The sequence below is a fragment of the Danaus plexippus genome, assembly GCF_018135715.1.
Source record: "Danaus plexippus chromosome 13 unlocalized genomic scaffold, MEX_DaPlex mxdp_15, whole genome shotgun sequence".
Classification (NCBI taxonomy): Eukaryota; Metazoa; Arthropoda; class Insecta; order Lepidoptera; family Nymphalidae; genus Danaus; species Danaus plexippus.
This window is the reverse complement of record NW_026869849.1, coordinates 2,872,606-2,891,215: the sequence shown is the minus strand read 5'-3', so window position 1 is coordinate 2,891,215 and position 18,610 is coordinate 2,872,606. Positions and strand designations below refer to the sequence as shown.

At 33.0% G+C, this 18,610-nt stretch overlaps 4 protein-coding genes across 6 annotated transcripts in view; 2 read left to right on the top strand and 2 right to left on the bottom strand.

Moving 5' to 3' along the window:
• The window catches only part of LOC116770386 (serine/threonine-protein kinase unc-51), a 29,124-nt gene extending 23,620 nt beyond the window's left edge, over positions 1–5,504 (top strand). For 2 of the 3 annotated variants that reach the window (XM_032661839.2, XM_032661838.2), the window contains 9 exons: positions 590–822; positions 1,134–1,238; positions 1,601–1,718; positions 1,941–2,089; positions 2,621–2,738; positions 3,114–3,242; positions 3,671–3,789; positions 4,133–4,271; positions 4,584–5,504. In XM_032661839.2, the coding sequence (XP_032517730.1) occupies positions 590–822; positions 1,134–1,238; positions 1,601–1,718; positions 1,941–2,089; positions 2,621–2,738; positions 3,114–3,242; positions 3,671–3,789; positions 4,133–4,271; positions 4,584–4,669 (1,196 nt within the window). In that variant the 3' untranslated portion in view covers positions 4,670–5,504. The remainder of the gene's footprint in view (positions 1–589; positions 823–1,133; positions 1,239–1,600; positions 1,719–1,940; positions 2,090–2,620; positions 2,739–3,113; positions 3,243–3,670; positions 3,790–4,132; positions 4,272–4,583) is intronic. The other variant, XM_032661840.2, reaches the window with a different exon arrangement.
• Positions 5,505–5,631: 127 nt separating this feature from the next.
• LOC116770387 (THO complex subunit 5 homolog) lies at positions 5,632–8,685 on the bottom strand. The gene is made up of 5 exons (XM_032661842.2): positions 8,492–8,685; positions 8,281–8,418; positions 7,702–7,992; positions 7,251–7,590; positions 5,632–6,891 (listed from the first exon to the last, which is right to left on the bottom strand). The coding sequence occupies exons 1-5, from the start codon at positions 8,588–8,590 to the stop codon at positions 5,690–5,692; spliced, it is 2,070 nt and encodes a 689-aa protein (XP_032517733.2). The 5' UTR covers positions 8,591–8,685; the 3' UTR covers positions 5,632–5,689.
• Positions 8,686–13,158: 4,473 nt separating this feature from the next.
• Positions 13,159–16,523, top strand: LOC116770260 (uncharacterized). The gene is made up of 5 exons (XM_032661663.2): positions 13,159–13,538; positions 14,569–14,719; positions 15,088–15,230; positions 15,303–15,488; positions 16,037–16,523. Exons 1-5 carry the CDS (start codon positions 13,349–13,351, stop codon positions 16,216–16,218), a joined length of 852 nt encoding a protein of 283 aa, XP_032517554.1. The 5' UTR covers positions 13,159–13,348; the 3' UTR covers positions 16,219–16,523.
• Positions 16,524–17,051: 528 nt separating this feature from the next.
• On the bottom strand, positions 17,052–17,895 carry LOC116770261 (uncharacterized). The gene is made up of 3 exons (XM_032661664.2): positions 17,684–17,895; positions 17,468–17,593; positions 17,052–17,256 (listed from the first exon to the last, which is right to left on the bottom strand). Exons 1-3 carry the CDS (start codon positions 17,801–17,803, stop codon positions 17,110–17,112), a joined length of 393 nt encoding a protein of 130 aa, XP_032517555.1. The 5' UTR covers positions 17,804–17,895; the 3' UTR covers positions 17,052–17,109.
• Between the last annotated feature and the right edge of the window lie 715 nt (positions 17,896–18,610).

The following is an 18,610-nucleotide window of genomic DNA, read 5'->3' as shown; positions in this document are numbered from 1 at the left end:
ACGTCCCATACTGGAGGCGATAAAATATACATTTAAAATGTTTTTAAAAAAGTTGAATTCATTGCTTAATTAAAGAAATACTACTAGACTTAAAATTCATTTTGTGATCAAAAAACATTAAACGTCTGTTACTTTATCAGAGTAAAGTAAATTTTAATATTACAAAATATCTATTTAAAGTAGCTTACAAGAAACAAATATGTCGTCACAAGAAAAACTATTGAAGCAACGTAATAATGTCCTCATCAAGTCGACGTAAAGAGTGTTAATTTTATTCTTATTTACAAAAATATAAACAGCACAAACGTCAGAGGACAAAGAGAATGTTGAAAGTATTTTTAAAATGAGCGACCATTAAAATTGTTGGAACAATAACAATTCCGGACAGCTGTCTGTAGCACGCCATATTGAATATTATATAACAGATACAAAATATATTACACGGAGAAGGGAAGTGCTCGGTCTATGAAACATTGAACAAGTAATAGTATACTATATTTAAAGACAGAACAAATTAAAGATATCCCTGTATCTCATTGGTGAGTTACTGATGTGTTGATTTTGTTAAGAATCTATTTAATTATTACAGCTGACTCCGCGGATACAATGTGGGCTGGGGCTGAGGACTTCGTGGTTGTAGAGGCGGAGAGCGGCTCGGCGGATGGATCGCACACATCACACGGGTCGCATGGCTCCTCCTGCTCTAACGGGTCGAGCGAGGCTGCGCCCCGTCCGCGGTCCCTGGCTCTCCCCGCGCCTCCGCCCTCGGACCGCAGCCCCGCCGCCGGACCCGCTCACACACACGCGCCCACACAGGCTAGAGTATGGAACAAACACATCATCATATACATACAATTTATTAGCTAAATATATATCCTTCTCTGTTGGATTTTACGACATTTTTCAATTAATAAAAGTATATTATATCAACCGTAAGTGACATGAACATTCATTATGAACGAACCGCTACTAAATAAGTGTTATAATATCTCCATGATATCCTGTTGTCAACCTACCCTCATATTAATGTACCACCAGTATAATAAGAACGTCATATGTATTAATATATATCAAACAAGTAGTTCTAACTATAGTAGTTAGTGAATGCCAGGCTAACCAACATCTATATACAGAATCCACTGATCGCGCCGTCGTCCGTGCCCCGATCACAGCCCATAGACGTCCTGCGTTCTAACCACAATCGAAACACGAACATTGGCTCACTATCTCCGCCAACTGTGAGTTCACCTAGTAATGGTATAATGACGTCATCACATTGACTCCATTGTGAATAAAAAAAAAACATCCAGACATTATACAACAATAGATAAGCCGTAATTATAGTGTTGTATTTATATGTCATTGTTGTACTCAGTTTTTGTATTATCTGTGAGAGTAATTATGTGTTTTCTTATCAGTGAAACTGATTTTGTAAGAGTTATTTAGAATTATTATTAACGTTACATTATTATGAAATCCTTTAACATAATTTAAATTACGATTTTGTGTTTATTACTTTGATCCTAAGATTTTTGTTTATATTATATATTTTGTTTTTCTATTTGTCACTCTCTTAATGGCCATATCATATAACATTTAGGTTCCGTTCACTATGGGGACTCCCCCTTCGACTCGACGACGAAGTGCTTCAGGGAGTTCCCCTCCCCCATCACTATGGCAGGTCTCGCCAACTAACGCCAGTCCGCTCAGACGATCAGGTAGATAAATATAAAATATATAACAAATATATAGTTACATTAATATTATTTAGATTGAAAATATAATATAAACCTAAGAGATACTGTTCTTTGTTAGTATGAAAATTATTGACTGACCAGTAATTGATTTAATGAGATCCAATATCGCTAGTACTCCGCAAATAAAACTACACGTATTAAATTTCTTAAATTAAGTAACTTATTACAATGTTCGTCGGGCAGGTTCGTCTCCGCCCGTGTCCCTGGCGTTGAAGGCGAGCGGCGAGTCGTCCCCCAAGCGAGCCCTGCCGGACGTCCTCCTCCGGGGTCTCAAGCTCCACCACGACCCTCCCGTCTACATACCGAACCTACAGGAGGAGACTATACTGGCTGTTAGTAAAACACTATCACTAATAATAATAAAAATATGTAGTCGTATCTGTGATAACAATTTCCAACCTGAAGTTAATTTAAGGAGATCTAAGACTTTCGCGAGAATTCATATAAATGTAACTAATATTATTCGGATATACTACGCGTGCTTTATTTTTGTATAAAACTACGTACTCCCGACGTTTCGGTTACTTTTCAGCAACCCTGATCACGGTTTTACGATCTTAATGAATTATCTTTTTTTTTGCGGTCTTATTTTTGATGTTAAAATATAATTTCCATTTTAACCACCTAGTAAATTAGCTTTCAAATTCGTTTTATCTTCTCGGTCTCGATATGACCATTTCTTTCTGAGTTTTCGGTCCTTATGTAAAATAATATGTCTATATAATATAGCAAAAGTAAAGCAACTGGAAAATAATACACCTGGAGATGCAAACACAAATCCTGTCTTTGATTTTTTCAGTCTTTATTCGTTTGTAGCACTTTAAATGTTTAACCAAACTACCAAACTGTTCGTTTACTTCCAGGAGGAACATAGTAAGGTGTTCTCTCAATTAAACTTCGTGTTAATGTTGTCTGAACTTCTGTCCGACCTGGCGTTATCCTGCGGCGCTCCGCTGGCGGCTCTCATGGACGCCTCAGACGGTATGATATAACATTTAGTTAATAAGGATTTAGGGAAAACATCTCTATTACAACAAGTATCTAACTTTTTAATACAAAGCGACCTCGGTTTATGAACGTAAAACCTGGAACACCCTGTATGTAGTTCATAAATACTGCGATAATAGTGCTGGTAACATTGTATCTTGTACTGATATGTCAACTACACCATTTTAGTATTTTATAAACAGATTTAAAATAATAGTTAAATAATGAGTATGTTGTTATGAAAATTATTAATCAATGGACATGCCCTTTACATAACCACACAAATAACAATCTATATAGTATCTATTGTAACATATCATTGTTCCGGTATTAACATTCGCGTGATGTATGTATGTGTATGTGTTCCAGAGCGCTGTAACGAGAGCGTCCGTCTCGGTCTCCTGGTCCAGGCGATGCAGGCGCTCGCCGCCGGGCTGAGGCTCGCCGCCGCACACTACAGATCACGGACGCTACAACCCACACCGCAAGTTAGGAACGGTTAGCAACCTTATTGCAATACATTTGAGGTTGATTATCGACTGATAATGCCTAATAGAAGTTGTACGATATTGTTTCATGTTTTTGGATTTTTCTCAAAAATGAAGATGATGTTAGCTGGAATGAGTTTTCTTTATATTCAATAAATAAAGGTTTTAAAATCATCGACAAATCTAACGGCCAAAAATTAAAGTTCTACTAAATGACAGCTTAATTTCCTTTTATATATAAAGAATGTGTACGGAATATATTTGTAGAGAAGTACTGTACACGTCTACTATATAATTATTGTCATTGCAATTACTCCTATTATTAATATATATATCGTAAAATGTTACTGTGGTATAATGTTAATATAATTAACTCGTAGTCTGTCTGACTCTGTGGGTAGTAAGTAGGATTTATTAATAAAACTAATAATGTTTCAGTTGTGGCGTTGATGAACGGGAAGTACAAATGGATCGTGAACGAGTCGCGCCGACTCCACGAGGCCGGCGTCACGCCAGCAGTCTGTGATAAAATACTCTACGAGCACGCCATCGAATTGGTAAATGATATGACTTGTATATAAATGTGATACATTACTATTAATACAGCTTTCACACAATGCTGTTCCGTGTCCATTTATTCGTATGATTATATGTTTAAAGTCGAACCCATTGTGAGCTTATATTTGAATTTAAAAAGAAAATATATTATGAAAAAAAATTGTGCGGTAGAGTCCTTCCGCGCGGAAGAATTGAAACTTCGTAATGTGGAAATGAAAATTGGAAGCGGTAGAAGTCATTTTTTAGCGAACTCATATTGTTTCTTTATGACAACATTTATTAACTATTATATATTATTATTTAAAAATTATTTCTCTACTTAATATATGTGTGTGTCTATAGTGTCAGATGGCAGCCATCGAGGAGTTGTTCGGTGACGTGAAGGAGTGTGAACGTCGCTACATGTCGGCACAGGTGTTGCTACACTCGCTGGTCCAGAGACATCCGCTACATCCGCACCACCGCACCACGCTCTCCAAGTGTATGTACAAAGGCTAATGAAATAAACTTACGCCCCTAATCCTTTCTATATATATTAACAAACTAGGAAAGTTCATTAGAGTGGATAGTACTTAAATTTTAATTAAAACGTTCGTTATACAAACGTTTCTCTGCCCTGGATATTTAATAAATAACAAATTATATTAAAATAAACAATGTATGTATGTCAAAAATGAAAAAATTGACTCATTACATTGTTTATTCCTTATAATAAGAGACCAGGAAGGAACTACCTTCAATATCAACTATTTGTGTTTATAATTTGTTGTAATATATATATTTTATTCAACAGATAGAGACGCAGTCCAGCGACGGCTCAACTGCCTCAAGGGGCCGCGGAAAATTATGGACGTTAAGTTAGAGGCTGGGATCTCATAATGATATAAGACGTACATAGAAATAAGTACACGGAGGTCGCGACACGAAAAGTGATTTTATTTTGTTTCATCGATAATGACTTGCAGTGATAAAACTATTAAAAAAGTGTATAAAAGGTATAAGTGTACGATATCAAGAAATGTAGTATTCATATAGAACGAGATCGCTGCCCCTCGGCGATCCATATATCCAGAGATTGCAATAGTGACTTATATTTTTTTATGTATGTGTAGAGGTTTACTTGCAAGCAGTAGTACACGTAGCGGCCCCTAGAACATTTTAGTGTAATGTAGGAACCGCTTCGAGATGAACGAAATTATATATATATACACACCTTACTTCCCCTGATACGGTTGTAATTTTACAAATACATATAGTACATTACAGATGTGACACTGCACATTGTTTTAAAATATTCATTTAGTCAAATTACACACTAGAGAGTTGTAAAACATAATTTAATAATGTAAAAAATAATAGTATACTGTATACATACTGTATGTTCTACGGCTTGTCGCTCCCACGGTATGTAACTTACTGTAACTAACTAATATGTAGAGTGTTAAACGAAGTGAAGGCGAGGAAAGCACTATCTCGATATTGACATACTATGGAGATCTCATTAATTATCGACCAATAACCATACGGCATTTTTAGGTTAAGTTGCAAATTGTTTTAAGTATTTCCCATTACATAGTATAATAATGCAGTTTGTGTTTTTTAAATCGAAACATAAATCATTTGTTTGCCAAATTATAATGTCCATAATGTGTTTAATTTTCAAAGATATTGTTCAATGCTATACACAAATAAAAATAAAGACTGTTGTAATATATATCAACTGTTTTAATTTCACTTTTTGTATGATTATTTTGATCATTGAAGTGTTGTACCTCAAGTTAATTCGATAGAAACAAATAAGTATCGTTTTGTTTGAATAAAAGAAATACGAACGAAAACTATTTATATTCAAATGAGGATTTATTAAAATAATTTCGTTCTTAAGTGATGATGACAATTTCAATATTGTACAAACACGCCTGTACCTTGTTTTATAAAACGGTAAGGTTTCATCCGATTTCTTCCTCTCACTGACTGGAACATTACTTTGTCGGGAGGAAATTCTGATGACCCTGTGGTCTCCAGGAGAATATCTAGACAAGTGAGTAACTTCGTCATCTGTGCGGTGAGAGTAGACTTATTGCCATCATTAGTCCAGTTCGTATTGATGATTCTCTCGATGTCTCTTATGTCATCGTTTGTTCCTGCGGTGTGTGTACCGTTCCAATGTAACGTCAATGAAAACAGCGGTGCCTTTTTCGGATAATCACTACTCACGGCAACCAATGCTACGAGCTTAGCTGATTGTCTTGTGATTATAGCGCGGTACAACATATTCTCTGGATTCACTTGGCCTTCCGATATCAGGAATGATGTCGAAGTCGATTGGCTATATTCATTCCATCCCACTGACTGCCACTGGGTCAACGAACCCGATAGTCTCAAAGGACATCCCACACCTTTTTCCGGTATAATTTTACCACTTTCCAAATCTTGCAATTCTTTCATAAGTTCCACTCTCGATTTCAATCGTTTCTTCAGAGTAAAAATAAAATTTTCAACACTGACAACACTGAGACTTTGACTGGGCTGAATAATATTGGACTTTTTTTCTTCACCTGTTACTGCCATGAAATCCAATCCGCACATTCTCTGAGCCCATATGTAAGGTCTACCAACTTCAGGAATAAAATAGTGAAAATCTTCCACAATGCCAGCTGCATTAAGTAAATAGGTGGTGGCTGGATGTGGAGAGTCATTGCCGTTGTCACCAATGTAAAGTTCGTTAAGTATACAGTCTCCATTCAATACATCGGCAGCTGAAACTCCTGTTATAGGTTTAAACAGGTCCAGAGTGTTTTTGACTACAATAATTTTTAGATGAACCATGTATGAGAATATAAGATTCAATGCAGTCCCGTCTGGTATTTTCACAGTAACTTTAACATTGAGAGGATGTCTTTTAAGCACTTCTTTCTTTTTGGCCTCGGCTTTCTCTTCTCTTGATATTTTTGTACCTCGGTGGTGTCTCTTTTTCTTATCTCTTGGTTCTTCATAGTTATTTTCCTGGTCAGAGTCTGAATCGTTTGATACTACAAGTTCACTTTCAACATTGCTTAACTGATCCAATCTTTTTGCTTCATCTTCATCTCCAGATATTCCTTAAATTAGTTAAAATAAATAAAAATAAAAATACACCCAAACAACATGTAAACCTACTTCAAATAACAAAACATACTTCCAACTCAAGAACCTAACTAGATTTAATCACAAAGAAAATTCCAAATATGTTGAAATTGGAAATAACTTTACAATGATTACACGATATAATATCCTCTTGTTGCAGTAGTGGCTCTTGAGGTTAACATTCCTATTATATATGTATGTAGTCTCACATAAAAAATTAGATATGTAATTTATTTCACTATCCATTCCATGATATATAAAGTATAGGACTTTTAGAAAAATTTAATATTGACAAAATAGTTAGACAAAAGAAATAATGTCAATTTTAACTCACCAACAACAACATTGCTAGCACCAAGAGCATCAGAATATGCACTGGCATTGGCGTAGAGCAAAAATAAAGGAGGTGGGAGAAGTGATGCTGCTCTCGTCTCATCTCTCTTTTCATCCAATCTAAGAGCTAGACATTCTTGAAGTGGTTTTGTAGCCTTCAGAACATCTTTCAAATGCGGTGAGAGTGCATCCAGCCTCGATCGTGCTGCAGCTATAGCTGCTGCCACACATTCCTTTGAAGCCACCAACTCACTACAGGCCCCAGCAAGTTCCCTTCGCTGACGTAATTCCCACTCAAGCCTTGCCAATTGAAGTTGATGCTCATCTGCTTTTGTTACTTCCTATGAGACAAAAACAAACAATATGTTTACCTACAAATGATTAGTAATAGAAATAATGTTTTAGGGAGAAATAGTAGCTTTTATAACTATATAATTTGGCATTATAATTACCGGCCGAGAGATTTCACTTGGTGCTTCCTTGTAAAATTCTTCTAGTGGTATTAATTCTATTTCTTCATCTTTTGATTTAAATTGTAAGCATTTTGTCACTTCTTTATTAAGATGATCAGCTTCATAGAGAAGATTTTGCAAGAGGAGATGTGTTGAATCAACTCTCTGCTTTTCTTTGTGCAGAGCCTCTCTTCCAGCTCTTGTACGAACCTTTTCCAATCTGTTTAACTTTTTCAATGCTACTAGATGCAATGATGCCTCTACTCTTTTTACATTGATTTTTTCTTTTGCCTGAAAATTTATGACATAACTATTTGTTAAAAATTTATTAAAATAAAACTTTTTTAATTCTGATAACTAATAGCCTCTATTGTTGAAGTGATTTCTTGTGTGTAGTTTCAGTATGTATATTACATCGTCATTTTACTATTTGAACAAAAATTTCTTACACTAATAAACAAGGGATAAATATACAAGCTAGTGATGAAATATTAAAAAACATAAACTATATTCATGATAGCAAGAAAAAACTTTCAACTCTATGACTTGTCCATACCAAAATTCAAAGTTTAAAAATACCTCATCAGTGGCTTTTTCTTTTAATTCTGCTATTTCGGCAAATAATTGGCGAACATCTTGACATATCTTTTTAAACAACGCTGCATCCTTATCCGCTGAACGTAACTGCGCCTCAGCTTCTTCGAATTCGACGACTTTCTGAGAGTTATTAAATTGTTAAAAAATATTTTAAAGAATATTTTTAAACAATAAACAATGCCGTGTTACTAACCTTATAAATATCGACTGGGGTCTGCTTAGTGTTATTATCACTCGATGAAGTAGTAGTCAGTTTACGTCGTTTTTTCGTTGAGGTATCGTCCTTACCCATTTTAATTCTCAAATAATAATTCGATAAATTTATCACAAAACTAGTATTCCTTTTCGAAATGCAAACACTTCTATTTCAAATGTCTTTATAAATTATGAAGTTGACACTTGACTTTAGCTTTAGAACGGACAGATATTAAAAGATTCCAGTCCATTAAGGTGGGTTCACATTATAAAATTTTGAACTGAGAATATATTCGTATATTGTATGTGGGGGGAAAACAGCCTAATGGTTTTGTTAGTAAAAAATAGACGAAAGTTTTATTATAGACAGAACAAGGATCCTACCTTACCCAAAATAAAAGTTCTACATTTTAAGACACACAATTTATTCGGGTGAAATTTTTAAGTCCTCTTTTTAACAAAAACAACATTTTGTAATTTATTATTTACACTTTTCATTATTTATTCAGATGATTCGATTACTTTGAACTAATTGTTTTCGTGGGAAGACAAATAGAAGGGGTTTATTACTTTAACCATGTTGTTTTCTTCAGTTAACGATTTTTTACGTTTCTTCCTGTGTTTATTGATTGATACTGTATGCCTCCAGTATTAACCATATCTTGAAGTTTTGCAGTATGGTAAGAGGTGTTCGATAATTGTCAAACACTATCTTCCATTATTGCAACCACTTTTTTTGTAACTTAGTTATTGTTTTCTATAAAAGCCTTGTTTACCTTAAATACTATTAAGTACATACTAACTACTCTTCATAATAGAATAACTAACATTAATTTGTATAAAAATCATATTTACATGCTTATAAATCATCACTATAAACACTTAAATAATAAAACCGAACATTACGCAGATATTAAAACTCGGCACAGCAAGAATAAGATTTTGTAAAACCACTTATATCTCAAAACAATATTATTCGATGACAATAAATCTTTCCGACAAAATATTCTCTTAATAATCATATCTACAAATGAAATAAAAATGTAACGGAACGTTGTGTATAAATAGAAGATACATGAGAAAACATATAGCGTTAAGTACATGTGACTGTCTCGTATTAGCATTCTTCCAACCCGTATGTTTTGATGCCCAATGATCGTATGATGTTAGATGTATACATATATCTAATGCCGTATACACTACATAGAAAAGCCTTACTGAAAAGTGTTTTTAACACCAATTATAATCGAAAATAAACCTAAAGACATATTAAAAAATACTGCCCAAAAACACTATTCCATGCAGACAAAGTAGCGGTTATGGCTAGTATCAAATAAATATAATTAAAACCTCTTTCCATCAGATCTTGTAACATATTTTAAGCTATTCTTTTTAGACTAGCTTTTGAGGTCGTTTTTGTTAAACAGAGATTTCCAACTTTCTTTAAAACAACTTTTATATGGTAGTTACTTTTAAACAGCAGTCGCAAGGTGTGACAGAAAATCTACATCAATAACGTGAAGAAACAGACACAAATCAATAATTTTTAGAGTCCAGTTTGGATCAAATATTATCAGACTAATTCAATAGTTGCTCATATATGCAATTACTGTTAATAATATAAATAAAAATATAAACTTTGAAAGTTATCGTCTTAGAAAGAGGGTGTACAATCTATAGATTGTAACTCTGTTAATGATGTTCTTATTCTTTAATTGCTAATTATTTACTTTTATTTCCGCAAAATTTAAAGAAGTTTCCTATTAGTTAGTTATTAGTTATATATACGTAACGTGCACATTAAATAGTTAGCTTAAATTTTAGTGACTTTTAACATGATATGCAAGCAGTAGGTATAGCATCAGATTGGGAAAAGAATCAGAAGAAAAAGAAGTCCCATTATTCAAGTGGCCAAGTATTATAGGTGGAACGCAATAAAACAGCTATTGTTTTATTAAAGAATAAAATGTAAAAGAAAAAATATATTTATCTAGTGTCAATGAAATCTCCGAAGTAAATTTTTAATAAATACCTAGGTCCATAAACCAAAACTATATACCCATAACTTTTGTTTTCTCTTTTGCTTAATATACTGTAGAAAAATTTGAATAAACAAATAATAGGTGGTAGAGCCTAGCTATGGTCAAATTGCTGCAGCTCAAACATGGGCTGTCTCGACCGGGGAAGTACCACTCTCTCACAGAAGATCGTCGTGAAGTAGACTTAAATGGCTGCGTTTCCTCCGATAAGTGAGAGAGCCGGTTGACTCTTCCCTTTTCCTTTTCACACCCTTTCCTCTCCGTCTTCCCCAATCAAGAGTGGCAAAATATCCGAAAAACTATGTTGCAGATGTCTATGGGTGACGGTACTACCTTAATCAAGTAAGCCGTCTGATCATTTGCCCCCTTTATAATGAAAAAAATCCCTTTGTAATGGTTTATTAACAAAATTAAGTAGTAGCCTTAAAATTTACACAACTTTATATTTGTGTGTACAATGACAGAAGAGGATATCATATTGAGAAATAAATATTACTTATATATAGAAAAATATGTTATGACATAAACATTATAACTACATTTAAATTCTTAAGTATATAGTAATCAATCAATGTCATTATTTAAAACAAAAACTATGTTTATTTTAAAGCATATAGATTTCGTTTGAAGGTGACTAAGTCAGCCATTTAAATAATATATATACTTATAGCTAATAATTATGGATTTTACTTGAGTGCATTGAAAGATTAAGAAAATTGAATACTTTTATTTCTTATCTGGTATCTTAATTTTTTTAAATATATAACACATATTTTAAAGGGTACATATTGTACGTATTATTATTAATTATATATTTATTTTAAAATTTTATCTGGGATGGAGATCTTTATTTTCTGGGCGTTCATAGCAGTCAGTCAGTCAGTCAGTGTCAGTCAGTCAGTCAGTCAGTCTGTGAAACATGTGAAAAACCGGTACATGCTATCTATATTGGTTGAGACGAAGGAGTCTTTAAATAGTTTTTTTAACTTGCAGTTAATGTATGTATGTATATTTAAATGTTTAGGGTGGAATCATGAAATTAATATTGAAGATTTCAAATTACTGACCCGAAAATGTTGCATCCACTTTTTTTGGATTATGTCTCATGGTTAGGTAAAATCGTCTTCGATCCAATATGACGAAACAACCAAGATGGCAGACTAAATATTTCTAGTTGTCTTGGCACTAACTTTTACTGTATTTTTTTCAGTAGGCTATGTCATAAAATTATATATTTTATAACTTTTCATTTTAATTATTAAAACGTAACAAAATTTAAAAGTTACACTACAATCTTTATCTGGGTATAGGTCTGCAATTCAGACTTGCGGTTATAAAATTATTAGTTTTAGAAACACATTCGCTATCGTTACATACATAACCGTCCCACTTTAAATAAACTATAAAAAGATTTGTAAATAAACTCTAGGGGCTCAAAAATTCTTCTTCTTCTTGAAAATAAAGTAAGATAATAGTCTTCTTGTTGAAAGTAGAAGATTACCTTACTTTAATTTTTACATATATGTATTTATAAAATTTCGTATGGCCGTATTTTGCTAAATTGTGCAGTTCATGTTTCTGATACATAAAGCAATATGATAAAGACTATTTCCATAATTATACAATAATTGAAACTAATTATAATACTCGTATCTACTATGAATATTCTAATGAGACGTTGTACCTACCATGCAAGAACCTTAACGTAAAATGTAATTTTATTTAAAATACTCCTTTAAACGTAATTTTTGATCGAAAAACATTGTAACCTATTTGTATTCTTGTTCATTAGGTTATTCCCAGTTTGCATGTAATGTACACTGTACACACGGACCGAGTACAGATTTAATTCATAAATCTTTCCAGGTTATTAATAATAATAAAGTAAGTTACTGAATAAGAAAACAGTTCGTTTGTAGGGTGGCGATAGTGTACCTAATCTCTACTATAGCCCACTGACACATTACAATATGTACATTTGTTTCGGTAAAAAAAATTAACTTAAACATAAGTTTTTCCCATCAAAGAATGCTAATGACGTTTTTAGAAAACAAAGTTTTCAGTACTTCTTGGAGCGTTGATTATGATCACTGAGCACGACAATGTGAGGATGACTTAAAATTACTTTTTCAAGTTTTCTAAGCTTAAACATAGGCCCTACTTCCTAGGCCTAGACTAGGCCTTAACGGCCTACGTCCATAGGTTTAATAAGCGAATTCACGTTTTGTAATAACTAGCTATCTAAGCTAAGTTTGAGAATATTACAACAATGAACAAAAATTATTGTAACTATCAATAACCATAAAATAATATAGGTATATTTTTAAAGGAGATGATGAAATTAGAAAGATGGGACTACATAAATAAATATAACGTTACAATTGTTTTGCGTTCAACCCTGGTCACAGAAAGACGAGGTGAAAATGTAACTTTCTTCACAACTTTATATATTTTATTTCATCTGTATCTAAAAATAAGATATCTATATATAATAAAAACATAGATAAAAAATTTAAATGCCGCTTTTTTATACATCAAAGTCTAATAAATACTAAGTCAAGAGTTTGTCTAGTCCAGCTAGTATTGATAGTTTATTGTTTACTGGGGCTAGTGGCATGTGTCGATAGCGTGAAAGCTCTGACGTCACCACATACTGGATTACACGATACCGGTAACCGGATAAATCGTGAACACATCGTGCATTGTTTATCACATTTATTGAGAGTAAACATATAACATTCCAGTTTTATTTAATATTATTCGTCTTCGTCTTCGTCTTGTTATTAAAAAGTGGTGATTTTATATATAACTTCAGAATGTCCGATTGTAATGAATTAAGGATAGTGAATTACATGAGTCCCGCACATCCAGTGGATTTATATGTATTGATTATGGAAATGTTAGAGAGTGAGTTAGGGTGTTATGCTACCCTTCAATATGAAAGTCGGAGCCCTGGGCCCATATCCGATCGGCCCAATCCCTTCACAAATAACAAAGTGGACTTAGGTAAGGTTTGGATTCATTCGTTTCTACAGATTTCCATATAAGATCTTATTATAAATGAACTACATAACATTATAAGGTTAATCATTATTAAAACCATCAATATATTTTATTTTTTAAAAACAAATATTCTGGAACCGAGGAGGCAAAATAATGTTAATTTAAAATTATAAATATTATTATTTTGTTAATACTAAAAGTCAGTCATAAACACTTCGAGGTATGCTTTAAATTAATATTTATTTGGAACGCCTATAACTGTGGAAGGTGGGTTTTGCATAAAGTTTTCACAGACTTCAAACGTTATTAAATTTTATAACGTCCTTAGCGCTGGCCGCTGGGTGTCAGCCTTCACCTTGTATCTGCTACACATAGAATGTATGCGTTCGTTTATAAAAAGCGATCCGAATCAAATATTACAACGTCGTGCATAAATTCACAACATGTGTTAATTTTTAAGATGCCTGCCACCTATAGGTACATTATATAACATGTTTGTATCCGTTTTTGTGGGTGATGCGAGAATCTAACGCAAGAAACTTCTGTTTATATTAATCTGAAAAGTCTTTCTTGGACAGTTAAAAACTGGAAATCTTAAAATCTATAAAACATATTATTTAATAATAAGTAGAAAAATTTTACATGAAGCTATGAGGAGGTGTTGAAAATATGTACACAGATATTTTGAACCCTTCCTCATATTGCAATTGTACTCAAAACTTAAAATATTATGAACACGTGAGGGGAAAAGAAACCGTTCATTTTAATGTCTTAATCACCTTTCCAACAAAAGAAAATATGTTTTATACATCGAATACGAAGTGTGAAGAACGAGAGGCTACACATGTAGTGGTTTATATAAGAAGGTACATATTAATTCAAAGGTCGCTTTGCCTTTACTGACAAAATAATATGCTAATTTCGATATATTATGTTACTGCGTTTTAGACGTTGTGGGTATTTGATCACAGAATGCGTTTCAGATGATAGTTACACGTGGTTTTTGTTTGATTATTTTTTTTATACATTCTAGGTTTCATGTCGGCAGCATCGTATATGAAATTGCGCAAAAATAAAGCTGAATATGTCGAACTGCTTCCGGTGACTCCCGTGTTCGCGCACCAGATGAACGTAGAAAATAAACCGGGATACTTCTCGGACATTATTATCCACCGCGATAAAATGTAAGTTTTTTATTATACCATTATCGTTAATATGTCAAAAATATATATCCATTTAGGACCAAGACTTACTTAAAGTGTTATAAAAATACATTCAGTACATATTGCTGAGAGCGTAACAAACAACGCTCCACACGTTTTATCCCACTTGCGCAATTATAATATAAGCAAAATATTGCCAGCACTAAGACGCTGATGAAATAATAATGAAATAAAAAAAATACTTTATTTAAACAACCTAAATGTAAATAGTTAGATAAATTCACTGTTATCAAATATGTCAAGTTTCGTGATAAGGGTACTTCTAACCTCTATTATTACTCTACAGAGTTCGAACGATTATGAACAATAGCTGTTTATTGTAATTGCAGTGCTCACAACGTAAATACTTTATTGGACTTGAGAGGCTGTACATTTGCGTATAGCGATGGTGGATCTCTTAGTGGACTCAAGATCGTACTAAAGACATTAAAGGAAAAGGGAGAGAATGCCTCATTTTTTGGATCTCATTTAAGTACGTCATTGGAATTGTGATGTTTTCTATTGTGAAGCAATGATAAATTTCTCAAACGAATTTTCTCTTCAGAATCTGGATCCCATTTAGCGTCTGCTCAGATGGTTCTAACAAAACAAGCTGATTGTGCAGCTGTCGATTCAACAACATTATTGTATTCAAAGAAGTTCATGCAGGACGGCGGTAAAGACATTGTAACACTGGAAACATTAGGACGACTACCTCCCTACGCTATAGTTGTGAACTCAAGATTACCCGGTTAGTTGTTACAAAGGATGTTTCATATTAATAAAGACTAAATAAATTTATTTAATGCTATGATAAGAATCGATAAAAATATTTCTTACCATTGCTATAGGTCATAAAACAAATCATATCGTATACAGATAATATAATAAATAATACGACGATAAACAATTTTAGAATGCAAATAAAACAATTTTTTCCATTCTTATTTCGAAAACTTTAAATGTGCTATGCAACCGTCTGATATCAGATTCTTAGTTTTGAACAGAACGAAAAAGAAGGCTCCGAACACCTGGAAGTAGAATTGAGTAAATCTTTAAAACCTAACGTTTGATTTCCAGAATAACAAAAAAATATATTATAATCTCGAGAAATAATTTGAATAGCTGTTAACGTAGATTGTAGACGATCTAGGTTCTAAATTCGCTATGTTGTTAGTTTGCTTTATGGCCACCAGGTGTCGTAACCATATAATTTGATCGTTTAATTTATTTTTCGTAATTAGAAATGTACCTATATCTATACCTTTCAACAGTTATAAAAGCATATTATATTTTCAGATAATTTGAAAAAGGCAATGACAGAGGTGTTCCTGACAGTTCCCTGTGATCTGTATTATAAGCGTCAGTTCGCCAAGTACGGCCTGATCAAGTTCGAAACAAACAGCGATGGTGCTTACGACGGGGAGGCTGCACAGATGTGGTCCATCCAGGACGAGAAACTCACCGTACCATATTATTAGAGTACTCCTTGTTATAAGCTTAGTTTACGTTTTATACATTCTCTATATTGATTATACGCCAAAACACTAGCTCTTCTTTATGTTTTATACAATAATAACTTTTAAATATTCTCTCTTTAGTTAGTGAAATTTTTTACTTATATGTATGATATGGACAGTTAATTACATGAATGAACCAAGGAAATATACCTAAAATATTGAAAATATTAAAAAAACACTTGACCGAAACTATGACATATTAAAAGCAAAATCATGTAACAATTTTTTAATACTGGCTGGAAATAAATTCTAGAAACAATATGTTACTACATAGTTTATTCAAACTGCCACTTTTAGGATATTTTTTTTAAAACGAAATTGAAACTAATTCAATAAGATTGCCATCTCAAATATGCTAAATTAGAAAATTATGCATTGAGATTATTCCTTAATGTTCATAAATTTAAATGTCTGTAATATTCTGTTTACAAAATTTTGTCAACAAGATAAAGCAGTATATTTAAATTTTTTATTGTTGACAGGCTTTGCTCTCGAGTCAGATGAATATTCTAGGACTAGTGAATGCAAAGAATTTCATTCCGTGTATATTATATCAAATTTAAAAAAAAACATTGTAAATGGCCCATTGTATAAATTTAAGGGCCCTTGTTTGTGCTGTCTATTAAGTTCTTAATGTGTTGAGAGTAAGAAGAAAATTATTAACTTAGAAGAATGCTCAATAATTTTTACTTATATTTCATGACAAATGTTGTGACCTGTGGCTGGTTGTGGTAAATTGTATTGAAAAATATTAAATTGTTTTCATTTAATTAAGATTAAGAAAAAAACAGTAATCTCAAGACAATTCAAATATTGTGTAATTCAGTCAATAAAGTCGTTTATGTTCTATCCTTAAATATTTTGCCCAGTTTCAATTTTTTGGAGAAGTATTTTAAAGGATATCACATCTCTCTTCTTTCCATATTGAACTAAAATACTGCGCGGTATTTTAATGGCACAAGCTGGAGTTACATTTTGTGAAGATGATATTTTACTCTCCTGTAACGGTTGTTCAGATATAGTTAAACATAAAATGATTTACTCATTACATCAATACATTCAAAGAATACTTTTATCATCAAACAATGAACAATAAAACATAAATAAATACTTTTAAATAACAAATAACATTTCTTTTACTAAGTGAATACCTCAAATCGTTATTATCCACTCTACTATCTATCTACATTAATTAACTGTAACACTAAACGACTCCGCCGCCATTGATGTGGTCGATCTCTTCTTGGGAAAGTGGCCGTCGTTGGTAACGCAGAGGTAGGTCAATATCAGATATAGCAGCACTACTCATTGCCGCCGAAGACTGGGCCTGAGCCGGCTGAAATGCAAAAAGGGAATAAATAGATTTACTAACAGAACTTCTATGGTATATAGAATATATTTTGCAGTATAAGAAAGTAATCATTACAGCAGCAGCGGCTGCCGCAGGGCTGGCTGAGGAAGGTGGAGGGGCACTAGCAGCGGACGGACCCATTCCCTTGCGGAACTTTATCACCGGCACTCGACATAGAATTCTAGTGATGTGCATTGTAGAAGTTTAAAATACAATATAAATTTAATTCTATCCAATCCTTCACGTTCGAAATTCAAAGCATAATACAATGACATTGACATTTAATTTTTAGATAGTAGATTATGTAATAAGAATTCCACAGACAAGTAACGCTGTCGATAATTAAGATTATAAATTAGACTTTTAATTTTTTTTGGGAGTAATATATAAAGGAAATTATTTTTCAATACCATTGGATTAATAAAGAAGGTGTTTGGAAGGTGAGTAGCCATAGGAAAATGGTCGATAGGTGATAGTGTTGGCTAATAGTTTTATGTTAAATTCAAAGAGCCTATTTTACTTTTTTTTCCAGTAAATCCCCATTTTTGTTCTGTGATTAAAATTTAAATAATTTTTTTATTAATCACCAACGTTGTTAAAAAAATGATTGCATTCGTTAGTGTAGTCTTTCTTTCTTTATTTATTTATTATGCTAAAGGGGCAAATGTACCGTCGGCCTACCTGTTGGAGGTAGTTACCATCGCCCTGGACATCCGCAACATAGTTTTGCGAAGGCGTTGCAACTTTCACCCTTGTTTGGGTAAGGGGTAAGGAATTGGCGGGAAAAAGAAAAGTACAGGAAAGGGCAAATAACAGTAACAAAATAAAATGTAACCAAAAACAATGCGCTGAGGTAAAAACTCGTGAAGTAGCAATGAACGACGAGTCTCGACTCGACAGTCGACACACGACAGGGAGCACAAGGGCCGAAGGGAGTATAATTGTCAACCAACGAAAGAGGTAGCATTTCTTTTAACTGTATTAGAATGAGTTATAAATGTT